This window comes from Pangasianodon hypophthalmus, chromosome 14 (genome assembly GCF_027358585.1).
Source record: "Pangasianodon hypophthalmus isolate fPanHyp1 chromosome 14, fPanHyp1.pri, whole genome shotgun sequence".
In the NCBI taxonomy this organism is placed as follows: Eukaryota; Metazoa; Chordata; class Actinopteri; order Siluriformes; family Pangasiidae; genus Pangasianodon; species Pangasianodon hypophthalmus.
This window is the reverse complement of record NC_069723.1, coordinates 4,988,349-5,007,804: the sequence shown is the minus strand read 5'-3', so window position 1 is coordinate 5,007,804 and position 19,456 is coordinate 4,988,349. Positions and strand designations below refer to the sequence as shown.

Here is a 19,456-nt window from a genome sequence, read left to right as displayed (position 1 = left end):
GAACCAATTTTTAAACATTTACTCATTTCAAGCTTGAAATTCTTATTCTGTTGGCAGATCATTTTACTTCTTTCTACAAACAAATGCTAAAAAAGAGCACAATGATCTGCCAATAGAACAAGAATATTTCAAGCTTTTTAAAAAAAGGCTAGAAATAGGTTGGATTTGGAAAGAGTTTTCAGGTCATCTTTGACTTTGACTTTTGTCTTCGTAAACTTCAAACGTGTGCAGAATTGAAAACTTGTTGAAGAGCAGTGAAAGAGTCCAAATAAAAATAGTTGTTGTTATGAACACTGTTAATGTTCTGTTGTTCAATTTAGCTGACTCAACGCAGGTCCTGAAAGCCCTGGTCCTTAAAGCCCCTCCTCCAGCCTTACAGACTGGCTGCCTGTCCTTCTGCCCCATCACGGCCCTGAAACATGGCTAATAGCATCTGACAGTGAATCAGTGGTGAACATAATCACAGCCGTGTGGTTCAGAGCCAGAGTGAGCTTTATAACACCTCAAAAAATACACTTCCATGTCATGCTTTTAGTAAGATGCACTGACCACAGAAAAATCTCACAGCTTTAGTATACAGTTAGAGTAAATAATGAGTGAAACTGTAGAATGATGCACTGATCTTTTGTCTCCCTCTAGTGGCGCTCCTGTGGAAATGCATTTCTGAAGAAACGATGATAAACACTTAGAAGTCCCAATTTAATAAATACACATTTAAAGCTTATTACTGTAACTGTGGCTCTACCTGATCCTTTTAATGAAAAGGACACCCTCTGTGGTTTAACCCTCAGCAGTCTTCACCGATTTTTGTCAGATTTTTTTGTCTGTAGGTTTAAGTGGACAAAAAAAACCTACTTCAAATAGATATGTATATCATAATTATTTTTCATTTTTTAAATATAATATTTATTTATTATATGCATGGTGACTACTGCAGTTTTAAGTGTCAGATGATATTATCATTATCATTATTATTATTATTTTTTATTATTATTATTTTTCTTTACTAATTTCACACATTGATGATTCCAGCCAACACTCTGGTGTTCTGTCACGTTGCCCAAAAGTCTTGTGATTATTTTGTTAGCAAAACAAACAGAACAAATGGAACAAAATGAAACGTTAAACACAACAAAAATAAACAGCACAAACAGAACAAGAAAGCGGAGAAACAGCTGCTTGTCCCGCTAGCTGGCGCTCAGTGAGGACAGTCTCTCCTCTCCCAGCTGCAGGGAGCTGAACGGCGGCTTTTCCCCTGAAAAGAAGAGAAAAAGCAGCCTCCGGGCCGCTAATTTATTTATTCATTTATCTATTTATTTTAATCCAAGAATGTATAGATGAGTTTAAACATGCAAGATATCAGCTGTTTTTCTTTTCTGCAGTTTTCTAATTCAAATGCATGAAAACAACAAAGCTGGCTCTGTTTTGGACGGGAGCGGTCACGTGACCCGGGCTACTGCGGAAGTTTTTCTTTTTTCCCCATTTTTTTGGTCCTGGGATGTGTGTTTAGCTGCTGACACACACACATAGCAGAGGACGACTGAGACCACAGCGAGCGACAGAAAACACTGTAATTAGAAATAGAAAGGAGAAAGTGTCTGAGAGAGAGGAAGAGAGAGAGAGAGAGAGAGAGAGAGTGTGATACAGAGAGAGGGAGAGACTTTTTTTGACTTTTTACAGTCTTTTATTTTAACCACTCGTGATGTGTCCACCATTTTTACATCAAGTAAATAGCAGGTTTAAATACCTACTTAAATAAATAAATGAATAAATAAATAGTTGGTTGCATTAAATTAAAAAGATCCATAAATACACAAACATGTCGTAATTAAACCACAATAATAATTTGGTTTAAAAACTCAATTATAACATTATTTAAACCTTTTCATCCAAACTGCAATGCAAAGATGAGAGAGAGACAGAGAGAGAGAGAGAGGAAGAGAGAGAGAGAGGGTGTGTGATACAGAGAGAGGGAGAGAGAGAGAGAGAGAGAGTGTGACACACACAGAGAGAGAGAGAGAGAGAGAGAGAGAGAGAGTGTGATACAGAGAGAGGGAGAGAGAGAGAGAGAGTGTGACACACACACAGAGAGAGAGAGAGAGAGAGAGAGGGTGTGTGATACAGAGAGAGGGAGAGAGAGAGAGTGTGACACACACACAGAGAGAGAGAGAGAGAGAGAGAGAGAGAGAGAGGGTGTGATACAGAGAGAGGGAGAGAGAGAGAGTGTGACACACACAGAGAGAGAGAGAGAGAGAGAGAGAGAGAGAGTGTGTGATACAGAGAGAGGGAGAGAGAGAGTGTGACACAGAGAGAGAGAGAGAGAGAGGGTGTGTGATACAGAGAGAGGGAGAGAGAGAGAGAGAGTGTGACACACACACACACACAGAGAGAGAGAGAGAGAGAGAGTGTGACACACAGAGAGAGAGAGAGAGAGCGAGAGAGAGAGTGATACACACACACAGAGAGAGAGAGAGAGAGAGAGAGAGAGGGCGTGTGATACAGAGAGAGGGAGAGAGAGAGAGAGTGTGACACACACACAGAGAGAGAGAGAGAGAGAGAGAGAGAGAGGAGGGAGGGGAGGGAGGTGACTGCCAGCCACATGATGCGGTTCAGAGAAGTCGCGCAAACTATTTATTAAAGGACAGAAAAACAGGCGAGAAGAGTGGAACTGTGTGTGTTGTGTGTGTTTGTGTGTTTGTTGTTGTCGGCTCAGTTGGGACCAGGAGACTCTTCATCAGCAGTGTGTGAAGCGGTGAGTATGTTATTCAGCTTGTTTTTGTCCGTTATGTCGCGAGCTGAGGCGAAACTGCGCAACCTCACGACTCAATTCATTTAGCGCTGAACTTGAGGACGAGTGTGTGTGTGTGTGTGTGTTGGTCGGACTAAGTTGGTAACGTCACTGTGTCACAGAACCTCAGAGAACCTGTTAGAGTTTTAAACTGTGGGCTGTAAATCCAGTTTCTCCGCTTGAGTGTCTGGAATGTGAGCGAGTACGTGGAATACGGTAAAGAGTCTTATCCTGGACACACACACACACACACACAAACACAATGCACACATACAGGCACCTCTGAGAGAATTGAAACAGCAAGGCTATTTTTTTGTTTTTGCTGTACACTGAAGACATTTTGGTTTGACAGCAAAAGATGAATATGCCCGATGCTTGTGCAGTGACTCTGGTGGAGTTTCCCTTAGACAGCTTCTCTCCCATAGACGGCTCTCTGGTCTTCAGGTTGGTTTATCTTTTTTTAACAACAAACACAGTCTTCACAGTGCTCAGTGCAAGAGTAGACATTCAGAACTATTAATTGTTTAAACAGTCAATGTAACAGGGCACAACTGGGCAACAAGAAGCACCTGTCAGTCACATGTTCCAATATTTTTGCTCACCTAAACATGATTGGGTTCAAACAAAAGGTGCCATGTTCTAAGTTGTTTAACACAGATGTAAATATTAGGATATGAAATCTGAAATTCTGATCCATTGTCACATTCATTTTTTAAAAAAAATTTTTTACATTGCATGTATACACTTTTTTCCGTATACACTTTTTTCCATATACACCGATCAGCCATAACATTAAAACCACCTGCCTAATATTGTGTAGGTCCCCCTTGTGCTGTCAAAACAGCTCTGAGCTGTCAACGCTTGGACTCCACAAGACCTCTGAAGGTGTTCTGTGGAATCTGGCACCAAGACGTTAGCAGAAGATCCTTTACATCCTGTAAGTTGCGAGGTGAGGCCTCCATGGATCAGACTTGTTTGTCCAGCACGTCCCACTGATGCTCGATCGTATTGAGATCTGGGGAATTTGGAGACCAAGTCAACACCTTAAACTCTTTGTCATGTTCCTCAAACCATTCTTGAACAATTTTTGCAGTGTGGCAGGGCACATTATCCTGATGAAAGAGGCCACTGCCATTGGGGAATACCGTTACTATGAAGAGCTGTACTTGGTCTGCAACAATGTTCAGGTAGGTGGTACTTGTCAAAGTAACAACCACATGAATGGACCCAGTGTTTCCCAGCAGAACATTGCTCAGAGCGTCACACTGCCTCTGCCGGCTTGCCTTCTTCCCATAGTGCATGCTGGTGCCATCTCTTCCCCAGGTAAATGATGCACACTCACCCGGCCTTCCACATGATGTAAAAGAAAACGTGATTCATCAGTGATGCACCTTCTTCCATTGCTCCGTGGTCCAGTTCTGATGCTCACATGTCCATTGTAGGCGCTTTCGGCGGTGGACAGGGGTCAGCATGGGACCTCTGACCAGTCTGAGGCTACGCAGCCCCATATGCAGCAAGCTTCGATGCACTGTGTGTTCTGGCACGTTTCTGTCAGAGCCAGCATGAACTTTTTCAGCAGTTTGTGCTACCGTAGCTCTTCTGTGGTATTGAACCAGCCTTCACTCCACACACGCATCAGTGAGCCTTGGGCACCCATGACCCTGTCACTGGTTCACCGGTTGTCCTTTCTTGGGCCACTTTTGGCAGATACTAACCCCTGCATACTGAGAACATTGTGTATGCACTATTTGTAATTTATGTTTTTGAGATTTCCTTATGTCCTGTTTAAATTAAGTCAGAGGTTGCTGGGAGGATTCGCAGAGTAAGAATTTCATTATACTGTGTAACAGCCTGCTTCCTGTATGTATGACAGTAAACTCTTGAGTCTTCAATCTTTTGATCTCAAACCCAAATGTCTTCAGTGTATAGCAAAACAATAGAATTGTCCTTGCTCTTCCGATACTTTCAGAGGGAACTGTACAAATGCATACAATAATACACACAATTCAGTCAGGACTGGGAGAAAAGAGCGATTGTTTAAAGTTGGGGAACTGAGGTGATTATGAACGCATTTGTAGTCAGCCTTTCTGGGTTATTTTTTTAAATCTACCAATAACATTGTCATATTTCACCCACACACTGGCTCTTATTGAGTAAACCCTGGTGTCATGTTACGTTATGAGATAAAAATTTTGTTAATATGCCTTTCATGTTATTTTTAGTTCTGACCCTTTGCAGTGGTTCCCTTTGTATGAAGTAAATTTCCTGTCAGAAGTAGTTGAGTGTGAATATAAGGTGGAAATCATTATGTTATGAATCAGAACTCCATAGATGATTACACAAATCTGTAATTTTTGACAAACTGTCTTTAATCCCCTCCCACTCCACTCTCTGTATCTGTTCACTTGGCCCTGCCCCCAAGAATGGCGTGTGTGCATGTGCGCCTGTGTGTGCGGGCGTGTGCATGTGAGTGTGCGTGTGTGTGTGTCAGTCAATCAGACAGACCACAGGTTTATGGCTTTAGATCTGTAGATTTGGTGGCAGCCTCTGTGCTGAAACATGCACCAAGAATCTGACTTGATGTGAAGAACATTATTATTTAGGCTTAATGTACCTCATTTATAAAACAAATAAGTGATTTAAACGTGACCGTGTAATCCTTACATAAAATCACAGGAACTCAGCAACAGTTATATGATTTGAAGACATTAGACTAAGTCTACTTTACACAAACTCAGGAGTGAAGCGTAGGATACGAACGATTCTCCCACAAACTGGATTTTCATGAACACCACATTTCATGTTTAAGTGCTCCTGAGAAAGACTTAAGAAAAGAATAAAAATTTGTTTGTATCCAGCATCATAAATGTGGTTTGTTCCTATACATTAATAGGCTTGTGTGTGTCTTTTTTTTTTTACTGAGTGTTGAAATGGTGAAAGAAAATAAGATTGCGAACCCAAAAAAACCTGATTAGGTCATAGAGAAAGTGATTATCTCTGATGCTGATCTCTCTCTCTCTCTCACTCACACACACACACACACACACAGAGTCAGGTTTTTAGCCTGTGTTTCTTCCTGTCTGTTCTTGAGTCAGTAAATGTTGATAATTTCGTGTTAGCATTTTATTTCAGTGATCTGTGTGGAGGTAGTTGCGTAAACGCTGTTTTCACATGTGAAAATATATAGCAGTTCATATGTCTTGCATTAAAAATTTTACTGACCAGTGACAGTTGTGTTATTCAGGATTTTTATTGTTAGTATAATTTATTGAAGAATTATAAAAAACAGAAATAAAACAGTTACTGATAGGCAGTGGTGGCTGGTGGTGATGGGAGAGCTAAAATCTATTAAAAGCTTGACAAATAAATAAAAATGCTAATATTAATGACAACAACAATATTCTTCTTCTTTTTCTTCTTCTTCTTCTTAATCATCATCATCATCACCATCATCATCATCACCATCATCATCATCTGGAAGTTACTCCAGATAAGGCATTAATGAAATGCTGTAAATGTAAAAAAGATTGGAACTTACACCCCCTGCCCCCACACACAAGTAGTTAAGGAGCTGCATTAGTGATTTGCAATTTTTCAGTGTTTGGAGCCTGTAATGCTCGACTGGGTTCATGCTATGTTTCCCTAACCCCTAACCTCGCTAGCCCATTGATATGAGCCGTCCCTTCTGATAGGTTTATAGTGTTTGTTTCTGATGATGAGGCATTTTACAGTGAAAATACAAAGATTAATTGGCATTTTAAATTGGGTGTTGAACCATCTCAGGCCTATGTTGTCGTTTGTTTTATAGCTAGACAGTGGTTGGTCTAATCTACAAAAATGTTGATTTGATGATTTATCTGGAAAATCTTCCTCTTTTACAAGCCCAGGTTTGAACTAAAGACTCCAGGGTTAAAACAGTTGAATCCTTGAATGAGAGCTGTAATTGGTGAATGTGAGAATTTAATTCCTTTTAGGTGATTTTTAAATGAGTTACTTAAACATGTGTCTGTTGCACAAGCTGGTGTTTGTACACTTTTCCTCCAACTGGTGTTTGTATCTAAACTGACAGTTGTCACAATGATGGTTTGCATGTTGTAAGATCGAGCTTTCAGGGTTTGCTTAAAGTGACAGGAATCTAACTACTTCCTACACTTAACCGGTTTGTGAATTTTTAACATTTAATATTTATTTTTAATGCTTTAATGTGAACAATCTGTGTATGATTTGTAGTGGCACAGTTTTTTAAAGCTGTTGTTTAGAAGTTGTTCTGTGGGACGGCTGTCTTGTGTGAATATAACTTAAATTTTCTCTCCAACAGCACAGGGGTTCTGGTAAACAGTTTAGAATGAGCCAAAGCTGTGATATTTTCAGCCTTGTTCACTTTGAAACCTTACACATGTGGGCATCTCCTTATTTTTTATGAATTTTTGGATGATTTTTAGGTAAAACTTTATAAGACCTTATTTAAATTGACTGGGAATTTGAGTAACAAGTAGTACTAGTAACACATACCAAAATCTAAAAAATGTACTACTATTTTTTTATTTCAGTGTTTAGTGACAGCACAAGATGAATTAAAATTCCATAACACCGCATAATAAATTCATTGAGGCTAGGTTATAAGCGATACGCTAGGAGCATATTTACAGGAACCCGAGACTTATTGACCTGTAATGGTTTGTTACCATTGGTCTTTGGTCTTGTGTGTATTATTGTATTGCTGTTTAGAAGCATAGAAGGTTCTGAGGTGTGAATGATGGTAGACAGATTTTAGCCCTCAAAGAAGGACAAATGCAAAGACCTGAAACAAACAATACAGTCTTATGTAAACAAGTTCATTGTTAATAAAGTTAATAAAGTTTACTATTATATATTATGGAGATGGAATGAGGTGACTTTCCACAATGATTTATAATGTGCTGCTGGTTTTCCTTTATGATAAATGATATGATATGAATTCATAATGATAAAAATGAATTAAGACTTGACTATTTCTTATTTTTATAGAATAGTTTTCAGATGGTATTCAGCAGAATATAAAATAGGATGGATGCTGTTCTCTGTTTGTTACCCAAAGTCCAGCGTGTGGGAGTTTCTGTTTGAGTCACAGGTCGAGATTAATGGGTGGAGATGATGTGTATATATATAATTGTGTTTTTAGATTTTCCATTGATGGTGTGTGTTGAATTGCGTTGAGGTTAAACATATTAAGATAATGTAGAGATGCTAGCTGGTCTAATAAGTAATATCTTTTACGTGTACTTTGATGAGTAATATCTTTTACATGTACTTTGAGGGGAGAGCATAGCCCTACATTACCAAAATAATTGCTTTATTAGCTTCTACCTGTCATCCCCATCAGTTTCCAGCCAACCAGAACATGGGTCTGAGCTGAACATTGGAGCAAGCAACTGAATCTGTGTGTGCATGCGGGTGTTTGCATGTGTGCGTGTGCGAGTGTGCGTATGTGTGTGTTCTCACTTGTGTGAGTGAGACCCCAGCTAATGTGTTTAATGTGAGAGTTTGAAACCACATCTCTATAAACTCAGTGTTAGTGTGAGCTTTTGAGTATTCAGTTGAAAGCTTGACTGAATACTCTGAGTTTTATACAGCTCTGTGTGTGCATGAACTCCAGCACAGTCTGACATGACTATGATGTCAGACACTGAACACGTATGTTAACCAGTCTATTGTTTCTCCTTTTTCATAAAAAAAGCCAGATTTTCTGCTTGTTGTGCCTCTTTATTTGCAGTTCTCTGGTCTAAACCCTTGTTTTTTACGGTTCTACACAAAACAGACTGTTGATTAAACGGGTCACTTCCCTTCTCTTTGTGTCTCGACCAGTGTATGACTTTACTCTTGGATTTGTATTAGTAGCTCTTCCACAGTGTCCAGAGGAAAAGCACTACTGAACATGACACATACCAGTAATCATCACATGTATGGAATTACCACCATTCATTTAACTATTCAGGAAGTTCACTTCATCAAAGCTAGCAGTCTATTTTAGCTGTGATTAATAAGTGATAAAGCTTACAGACACACAGGTTTATTAGCCGTGAATCAGGACTACACCACATGGTTTAGCCGGCTCTGTTTTAGTCTTTAATCTCAGCAGGAATGTTGTGTAATTCTTCAGAAACTACAGCTCAGGTCCTGGTCATTTGGTAATAGCTCAGACTGGGAAAGTCCAACTTTGATTTGATTGGCTCAGAATGATTACCCATTGCCTTGTTTAATGATTTATTCCGCAGACATGGGTATGCTTCCCGTAACTTTTTAGGTAGATTTAGGTAGATAGGTAGTAAACCATAGTGATCTGTAGTAGCACAGAGTAAGAGTCTATTTTAATAAAGCAGTGTGATGACTGAATGTGTGTATTCAGCCTGAATCGTAATGCTAGTTAACGCTATTATAATAATTTAGGAAGTTATATACAGTGTGAGAGAGACATAATCCTGTGAGAATTTACAAAACATGGCTATCACCATGATGATTTTTTTTAAAGATTAATTTTTTTAAAAGATTAAATAAATTGCCCTACAATTGTGTCCTCTTTATGAGAGGAAATGAAGGAAAACAGTTTCCTGTGTCAGCACTGAGCAAACAGCTGAAGTTGTGCATAGTCATCAGGATTTTGGGAATTTCCCTGTGTGTGTGTGTGTGTGTGTGTGTGTGTGTGTGTGTGTGTGTGTGTGTGTGAGAGAGAGAGAGAGAGAGAGAGAGATTTGGACAGTTCAGTATCTGGCCACTCTGTTTAAAGTTAGGTTAGTTTTGTGGTTCCTGTTCTACAGAAATATAAATGTATTATCACAGGAAACAGTGCGAGTCCTCAGAAGTTAATAAGTTCTCGCCACACATTCTGAGCTTGTGTACGTGTGTACTTCTGAGCAAAGGTGTAAGAGGCAGTAAGAATGAAAAATCTTATCCTTTGCCCCTAATATTACCCCAAACTAGTGACTAATTTTGGACACTATCCAGTATCTCTGGGTTTAATGATTATAGTAACACTACAGTGAGTCTCTCGAGGCTGAAGTAACAGAGAGTTGCAGTTTGGAGGTGTTTGTGTGACAACTAGTACATTTTTTAATGTAATTGGAAATGACTAGCTAATGACCAAACTTCTAATGTAATTACCACTTTAAATTAATTAAAAGTACTTAACAAAGTTATTCAAGTCTTTCAGGATCTTGTGTCTCCTCGATCTGCTCTGTTCTCTCTTCTCTCTCTTTCTCCTTCTTTAACCAAACCCTTGACACAAAATATGTATTGGGTGGCTATACTTATTTTTAAAGGGCCCCAAACCAGTGAGAATTAGAGAATACAGGATGCTCTGTGATGTACTGGTGTCCTATTCGGGGGTGTATTTCCACCTGGCACATGGTTTCTGGAAAAGACTTTGGATTCACTGTGATGTGGTTTGTAACTGTGTTTTGAGCACCTAATGGCCTCTGGGTGTGAATGTGTGTGTGTATGGTGGTCTGTGATGGACTGGCATTCCATCCAGGGTGTATTCCCGGGATAGGTTCTGGATCTGTCGCCACCCTGACCAGGATAAAGCGCTTACTGAAGATGAATTAATGAATGAATCCGTAAATTAATGATTAGGGTTAAAGGTCTTCCAGAGACCAGCAAGGTTCTCTGACATTCCTGACATTTAAACCCTTCGAGTGTCCTGTCGCTAACTCAGAACTTTCCCCACTGATCCAGGGATCTGCTCTTGTTACAATGACTGCATTATGTATCAGTCAGAATTGCAGTGTAGTGCAAAGCTTTCAGGCTAACGTGACAGTTTGGACCTTCAGTAGCTGTGTAAGCAAATAAAACCCATTAGTTGCACAGCTGATGAAAGACATTTGTCTGAAACATCCTGTTTCTCTGGAAACCTTTTCCTTAAAAGTATGTATGCTCTACATTTATTAGTGAAATACACTGCAGTGACTGCCTGCATCCTGAATGTGGTTATATTGTGCCATGAATTTTTCTCCATCTGACCTGCTGGTTGGTAAGTCAATGATTAGTCTTACCAGTTTGATTTTTTTCTTTTTGATTATATTACTTTCAGCCTCAAGGGCACATATATGATCCAGCAGCTGTCTGTGGTTGTGGATTGGGCGATTTAAAAAAAAAAAAAAAAAAAAAAAAAAAAAAAATGTATTCACAGCAGTAGAAATTACAACCCAGGATTATCAAAGCTGCTATATTTATTATTCCGTTCTTATAGTTATATGCCGGTTTCACTAGTCCCTTGAATTGAATGGGACCTCAAAAATGTTAGATTGGACCCAGTGTTATGTTTGAGGAAAGTTCAGGTATAGAAAGCTCTATGGCTCTAATAATTCAGCATAATAACATTTACACTATTTACTGGACTTTTAAATAATGTTCATGACATAAATGTGTACTGAGGTCTGTGGAATTTATTTTACAGCAAAAGCCATCTTTGGCACAAAAAGCTTGAGAAGCTCTGTTGTAGATGACGATCATGGTTGAAGTGTCTTCAGCAGGTTCTTATAGAGCTTTGCTCCATGACCTCGGTACACTTAAGCTCATTTAACACCAGAAGTGGCACCACAACCACTCTGCAACACTTTTCTGTTCATATCAGTGTGAAACGCAAAGTATTTGTTTCTGCACTGTCACGCCTTCACAAATGCATCTCTTAACACTCTAGTGTAGTTGTTACTCCACCCACAGTAGGGGACAGGACATTTTTCTGACTCCTGATGCTAGTACAACACACAGTGTGTGCATTAAGGCTGGTGTTTAGACCGGTAACATTGTGGCCGTTGCCAGAGTTTCTGCTGAATTGGAAGGTCTTTTGAAAAAGTGTCTGCAGCCATATCAGCCGTTTGTCCAGTGAGTGCTTTTGGGTACTTTGTGGAAATCGCCTTGGGTAATGGAGGTAATTAAAGATGCATGCACAAATTGATTTAGGCTCGTACCCATCTCCATTAAACGTAATTCTGTAGTGGTGGGCTGTGGGAACTACTTTTTAGGTATCTGGACTCTTGGCTCTGTGGACTCTTTGGCCTCCTGTCCTGTGGGTACTACCCACCATGGAGCAGCTATGTGTAAGGCTGTAAGTCACCTTCAGATGCAATGCACAAGGGACACCTTTGATATAAATACACAATCATTTGCAAAATGCCCTTGGATACATGCAAGTTGGCTTTGAACAGAGGAAGGGCTATTGCATAAACCTGGGTTACAATGGTACAGTTTAGTTCTTGGAACATTCCAAGCTGTAAAGAACATCAGCAGTTTTCATGGTTAAAAAAAAAAGAGCCAGCTTTTCATACTTATCTAGTTGACAGGTTCTTGGTTGGGTGAGTGTGTAGTTCATATTTCTGCACATGTCAGATTTTAGTGAATGCAGGCAGGTAGGGTTTTAAGTTGAGGTTCTTTTGGAATTATCTAAAAACTGTGGCTTTACATAACTTCCCTTAGGTTTCAGGACATGCAGCAGCTCCCGATTGTTTGCTAGAACTTAAATTTCCATCACTTACTGGCATGTTCATCACTGCACGCAATCTTTAATAGGTCTTCAAAAGCTAAGAGATGCCTTTTTGCATGGTTCCTGGTGTTTGTGCTGATTTATGCTTTCGAGCACATGGCTTTGCTTCTAAGTTTCTGGGTTTTGCTGGTTAGGCTTGACTGTGTCTCAGTGACACATGAGTGCTGGTGTGGGACATCACAATACTTAAAGACTTAAAGATCTTCATGACACACGATGTGTATCACAATATGGGATGCTATAGGTCCAGAGATTATAGATATATTAATCAACAAAGAAAAGAATGAAAAACTCAGTTGGAACACAAACAGTTTTTAATGTCCAGTCACTTACTTTTTACAGAGTAACAAAAAAGTTAGAAAAATGCTGACACCTGACAATAGTGACTATACTTACCAAAAAAAGTGTATCATGATGTTATTATGTAACACTATCTCTATCATATCATCATATCTCTCAGCTCTAGTGTATATGAATAAAGTGTTTCCTTTGTCAGAAATGCAATGAGTAAAGGGTATTAGTAGTAATTTTCAGTATCCTGTATATCACGTTTCACTAGTCCTCTGTTGAAGTACTTCTCTTTGTCTCACATGCATTTGTTACAGGTCCAGTTCCTTAATTTTCAGAATGAGGAACTTTTTGTAAACCAGTGAGAGGTTGAGAGGGAGGTAAATGAGCTGTCCTGTTTCGGATAGTTATACACAGCGATCAGCAAAATGGGTGTTGTACGTGTAACTCTGCACTAAACCACGCCATTTAGCAACATATATCCATACATGCAGGGGAAAATATGATCCTCTGATGTATCTTTAGAAGCTTTACTTAATAAGAAGAACTTTCTAAAATTAAACTTCTCCACTTTGCTTCGTCTGCTATTACAGGAGTTTGAGATGATGTTTAAGAAGGTATATTATTTACATGATGGATATTTGGTACATTTTTTATTATAGTTGTTGATGGTCTAACCCTTTGTGGAGTAATATTTAACCATGAAATGACCATGGTGTAAGTTTCAGTATTTCAGTGGGTATGATGTGCCCTTATAGGCCCTTAACTCTTCATATGTTCATACAAATACGAATGTCTGTATTTGTGTGAGTGAATTTTGTTTTAGTTCCTATACACTGCATGCCAAACGACCTCACTTCCTCTGAGAAGAGGAAGAACGCTGAAGTGAAAAATCAGCCAGATACCATATGATCAGGCCAGAGGAGCTGTAGAAAGTCAAATCAGGTACAGTTTTGTTGCTAGTGTATTTATTCATGGACCTGTTGGAGATGCTGTAACAGTGTTTTGGGTCTTTGTCCTACTGAAACTTCCCCTGAGCAAAAAAAAAAAAATTTTAAATATATATAGACATAGCACAACAGCGACTCAGTACTTCTGGATAAAATGGATTGTGGGTGGAGCCAAATGCTTGGGAGGCAAATGGACTTGGGAGTGTTTACAAATTCACATATTCATGCATTTTCATAGTTCTTGCTATTTCAAATAAGGGTAAAGATTCAGAGAATTTCATCAGCCATTTTTTAATTTCTTTGACATTAGCGAAGTTTTTTTTCTCTCTCCATCTGTCTGTGAAAGTTTTTCCTGGACCTCTGTAGGTTTATATATTCTTTTTGAGCTGGCCTTTCTGTTCTGGACTCTTTCGTAAACATCATTATGTTAGTTCTTCACACATCTTACCCACATCCTGGAGAGCGTTCTGCTTTATTAGTACAATGCTGACACTGATGTTAGAGCTCAGTCTATCCCTGATTAACCCTGCTACACATTTTCTCTTTAATAATTAAAAAGGTCTGTTGCTATGCAAGGACTTAACCTGATCTCATTTACATTCACATTTACGTCACCTGACACTGTGTGTGTGTGTGTGTGTTTGTGCGCATGCGTGTACGCATGTGTATGTGTGCGCGTGTGGATATGTTTGTGTTCATACGTTTGTGTGTGTGTGTGTGTGTGTGTGTGTGCATATATGTTTGTGTGTGTTTGTGTGTGTGATTTGTGTGTGTTTATATCTTAGTAAGGGCCAAATGTCCCCACAAGTATAGAACTATCAGACTGTTCTGACCTCAAGGCTGTTCCTCACAAAGAAAAATGTCTGTATACAAAATTGCAGCTTTTATTTAAAAACTAACCTAACTCAGCTTTATTTAGCTGCATTAACAATTATGCCAGTGGAAGGTCCTCACAAGGAGAGTAAAGTCTGTGTGTGTGTGTGTGTGTGTGTGGGTGTGGGTGTGGGTGTATGTGAGCACTGACTCGTCCTGTTTGACATGCTTATTCATTCAAGATCAGACAGGTTGTTTGTATGTTGAATCATTATGTGACATTCTGTTATGCTCATGAAAATGTCCTGTGTTAAAAGAAGAAAATATTGAATCTTAAACCTATGTTGTGGAGCAAAATATCTTCTTATATGACTAATTAATGAAGTATTTACATGTCTCCTTGAGTGTGTAATGATTTGTCACTACTTAAGTAAATGCTCTAATCGATTTATAATGTTTTGTACTTTTTGTAAAGGATCTGCCTTTGAATTTTATAAAGTTTTGATGTCTGGGTTTGATTTGATTCTGTGTATGAAGACTGTGTTACTGACTGTGTTTAATGGTGTATACTGTACTGTAATATGATTCTAAGCCGTGGTGAGTGTCAGACCTCTGTTGTTCAGGAAGTTGTCAGGTTTTAGTCTGTTAGTTTCCTTGAAGCACTCTGATGATGAGGTTACATATTTGCTGTACTATCTCAGATCTTTATGCTGTTGTGAGATCCACACTTTGGCAGAAGATGTTCAAAGCAGAAATTCATGCATGTTGAGAGTGTGTTAGTGCCTTCATTGTGCTAAAAGTGCAGAAAGACTGGGAGAGTTTTAACAGGGCGAAAAATGAGGAAATACTGTCCTGCTTTCTTCTGGGGTTATACCAGTTATGAGTTAATGTAGTGTTAAAAGAAGTAAAGGCTGTTTAACATCAACAGGGTATTAAACAGTGGTTAGAGATGGAGAGGTATGTGTGGTTTCGGAGGAAACCTGACTTCAGTGGTCAAGACAATAGCATGTGTGTGTGTGTTCACTTCCTTTTGTGGCAGGATAACACTCTTTCATACATCAAACAAAACAGCTTTTTACATTTACCGAATTTCCCAGACAATAAATCTTTCTGGTGTAAGAGACACAACCCAGGATTAACATATAATGTACATATAAATTATGTATGTACTGCATCTAAAATATTTCCTGAATTGAATTAATAATAGTTGTTATTAAAATCTGCTGCTGGACATTGCTAATTAACTCTCAATCATGATAGATAAAAGTTAAAGCAAATTCTGAAATATTACTCTTATTAAACTATTTCCGATGAAACTCCTTCTGATTCCCTCTAACAGCAGAGGTTGAGGAAAATATCAACAAGGTCTGATTCTTCTTCAAGAAGCAATCAATTCATTTATACCCTTTGAGATGAAAGGCATCTCTCTTGGCATTTATTTCATTGCTCATATCCTCAAAGATATGATGAAGGGAAGCGAGGAAAGGAAATATGGAAGTCCAGTTAAACTAAGCCCACGACGTAGTTAAACTCTAATAATAACCACCAGGAGGTGAAGTATGAGCATAAGACTTTTTTTTCATCATGGATGCACACAGTACACAGAGAAGAGACTGATAATTTTATCTCATAACCAGCGCTAGATCACAGAAAACCGAACTAATACAAGTTTGCAGTAAGTTAATGCACCTGTTTTGCATCACTTCTGTCATGTGACCAAAAATCTAACTGTTTATATTTAAATAGTTTTTCAGTCTGTGGTGTTTTTTTCAGAAGGACAGCACATGATGCCTTCGTCAGTGACACTGCTATAAATGGAAGCTGCATTTCCTGTGTGTGTGTGTGTGTGTGTGTGTGTGTGTGTGTGTGTGTGTAAGAGATGGGAGGATGGATGGAAGGAAAGATGAAAGTGAAAAAGAAAGTAATACTGTTTAAGAAAGTATGACAATAACTTGGCTCATTTTATTTATTTATTTTTTACTGGTTTAATTTTTAATTAGACACAATTTCATGTTATTGTTTAGTTTTTAGTTAGTTTAGGAATACAGGGTTTATTGATTTTAGATTGATCAAAGATTGATCTTTGAATTTATTATTTTTTTCCAGTGTAGAAAAATATTAATATAGCTTGAACAAGTTTTATAATAGTTGTTAGAGACTGTGCAATGTCATTTGTGGAAAAGAAAAAAATATCTGATTATCTCAGTATGAGGCACAGCTATAAGGGCTTTACACTGCGGAAACACGTAACGAATAACACACTTAAGGCCATGCTGTTATACAAAGATAATCCTCTTTCACCGCAGTGATTTGCACAGCAATTTATTACATTTTTTTGAAGAATGACACATGACACTTTTTATCTGTTTATAGTTACATCGAATGTTGTTCTTATGTTATAGCCAGAGGTTGCGTTACAGTAAATCATTATCCGTCATTTTTTTATTTGCCATTTGAAAAATTGAGACATTTTGACATACTTGCAGTGTTCCTGTTGCCCCTTTGAACATTGTTTAGGTACTGAAGTGCATGAGTGACAGTGAATCTGAGCAGTCTGTTAATGGTATATTCCGGATTCTGGCTAGCTAGGCTGATTTGTCACAGTTGCTCATGAACACCACACCAATAAAGTAGTTAGCTAGCACTGACAACAATCAGGGCATGTGCTGGTCACAATGAAAATGGTCACTTTATAATATTCTATTAGCATAAATCTGTTTCTTTCTCTCAAGCACTTAGAGCATTTAGAGACGCTGCAGTGAGTGCTATTTGTGACTTGCTGCTGTTGTTCACTATCTCACATGAAGTTTTGAAGTGCTGCTACATACACATCCACAGTAGTAGTAATTTGTTGAAGTGTGTAGTTCCTCTGCTGGTGCTGAATGAATGTATTCAGAGGGATTTTCTACCGGTATAACGGTTTTGATGTTCTATGTTATGGCATGATCTGAACAATGCCATGCACGCCTAGACTGAATGCCTTAATTTGTATTCATCAAAACCCGACTGGCCTTCCGAATTTTCTCTCAGTGCTTTTAAAATTCGGTAAATGATGGTAAATAAAATTCTCGGGTTAACACAACCCGGGTTTTAGCAGCTATAAACAGTCATATCAACAATTACAGAAGTTTAATTGACACTTTCTGATTCATGAAGTCAACTGTGTGGTGATAAGTAGCAATGGATGGTGTGGTGGTAAATGTTAATAGTAGTAATTAAAAACAAAGCTGTGACTGATGATAATGATGATGAAGTTGTATTTTCTGCATTGTCCACAGATGATTATCTTCAGATGATGACCTAAACTCGTCCTTGCTGAAACAGAGACTCTGTGTGTTGTACAGCATTATTTGGAGGCCATGTTGTCTCCCACAGCAGAAGGCTTGCAGTCTGTTCACGAGTGGCTCGGGGGGCTCCGCCTTGATCAGTACAGTCCGGCCTTCCAGGAGGTGGGTCTAGGAACTGTTTGGGAATGCCGGGAGCTGACTGCCTGTCAACTGGAGCACATGGGTGTGGCTTTGCCGGGCCACCAGAAACGCATTCTGGGGAGCCTTCAGAAGCTCTTTGCGTCAGAACGAGGGCTTAGTGGAGAGGAAGAGGAGGAGGGGTATAGGCCTATTCCAAGGGAAAGGACGAAATTCCGTGCTTCTGCAGGGACTGACTCGGAGGTGAACTGCTCACAAACCGTTGAACCACAAGATCAGAAACCAAACCTTCCCACTAATAATTCTGTGACTCACAAGAAAGGTCCGCCTCCAATCCCGCCTCGGGCGACTCAGAATTGTCCTCCGGTACCATTCTCAACTGTTTCTGTTACAGCAGCGATGACCACCGGGGACGTGTCTGTGACTCCTAGCAATCTTGCATCTGTATCTTTGACCAAGGCAACTCAGCTGAGACCCGTGCCCACTCCAGTTCCTGTTCCAGTTCGGCCCCAGCCACGAAACTTGCCTCTTGCTCCGAGGCGGCAAACTGGAGATAGGAAGCCATCACCCGTCTCGCCATCACCCGTCTCGCCATCACCCGTCTCGCCATCACCCGTCTCTCCTTCCTGTTCTTCCTCATCATCATCATCATCATCAACAGAACAGTTCCACCTGTATGAACAGTGTTCTTCACCGGGTCATGCTGAATTGGGTGTTCCTCCTCTCCCTCCAAAGTCATATGCTGTAATGACCCCTAGAGAGCCTAAAGTCACCCCGCCTGCAAGACCCCCCCGGAGACCACCCATACCCCCCCGCACCACCACAGCAGCCACCAGTAAAACTACTGTGCTGCCCCGGAGCCCGACAGCGCTGAGGTAAGGGAGTGATCTGATTAGTTCCTTATCTCTTCACCTTTTGGATTTCATAACTATTGTTTTATATTGAAGTTGGATACATGATTTGTTTCTATGCAAATCACAGTTATCGTAGAGGACGCTTGCACATTTGTGGTCAGAGAGGAATGAAAATGTGCGCTGGTCTTGGCTTTCAGTGCTGCAATGCTCAGATTTTTGCTTTGGCCTTGTTTCCTTTTTTCTGCTTGGTGGTCTGAAGAGTTGTCACATGATTGTGTCGCACAATCTGATGAATCACAGATTTAAAATAGGCTTTACCTCTGTGTGTGTGTGTGTGTGTGTATGGTAAGATGCAAACTGAGGGTGGTCATTTTGTGTGCGTGTGTGCACGAGCGTGTGGTGTCAGAGAAGTTTCATTGCAGTCAGTCCACTTTGCTGACGCCACCTTTTGGTACTCAGAAGAAAAAAATGGCTGATTTTCCCCTGAGAATATGAACACATTCGCTCTTGTGAACTAGCATAGAAATCTTCCTTGTTGATTTACATGCATGGTTGCTAATCAGCTTGCTAATTCTTTCTAGTAGGGGTTGGCGATTACAGCAAAACTGTATGATATTACTTTTTTGTACAACACCAAAATGTATCACAATATTTAGGTGCCATCAGCATGCAATTATGTTTATGTGCAGTCAGCTGGTGATTACAGTGAGCGCTCATGGTCAGTGTGATGCTTTACTCGACACTCTTGGAAAAGTACATAATTTATTGGACTCTTGTCTGATATCATTGTATTACTCAAACCTAGAATGCAGTAATGAGAT

The 19,456-nt window shown here is 39.5% G+C and overlaps 1 protein-coding gene across 9 annotated transcripts in view; it reads left to right on the top strand.

The window, feature by feature from the left end:
* Positions 1-2,552: 2,552 nt before the first annotated feature.
* The window catches only part of LOC113544632 (arf-GAP with Rho-GAP domain, ANK repeat and PH domain-containing protein 1), a 72,858-nt gene continuing 55,954 nt past the window's right edge, over positions 2,553-19,456 (top strand). For 4 of the 9 annotated variants that reach the window (XM_026943556.3, XM_026943555.3, XM_026943553.3 and 1 more), the window contains exons 1-2: positions 2,553-2,752; positions 17,635-18,656. In XM_026943556.3, coding sequence (XP_026799357.3) covers positions 17,716-18,656 — 941 coding nt within the window. In that variant the 5' untranslated portion in view covers positions 2,553-2,752; positions 17,635-17,715. Of the gene's footprint in view, positions 2,753-3,140; positions 3,233-6,841; positions 6,948-17,634; positions 18,657-19,456 lie in introns of those variants that run through there. The other 5 variants (XM_053239608.1, XM_026943554.3, XM_026943551.3 and 2 more) reach the window with 4 other exon arrangements.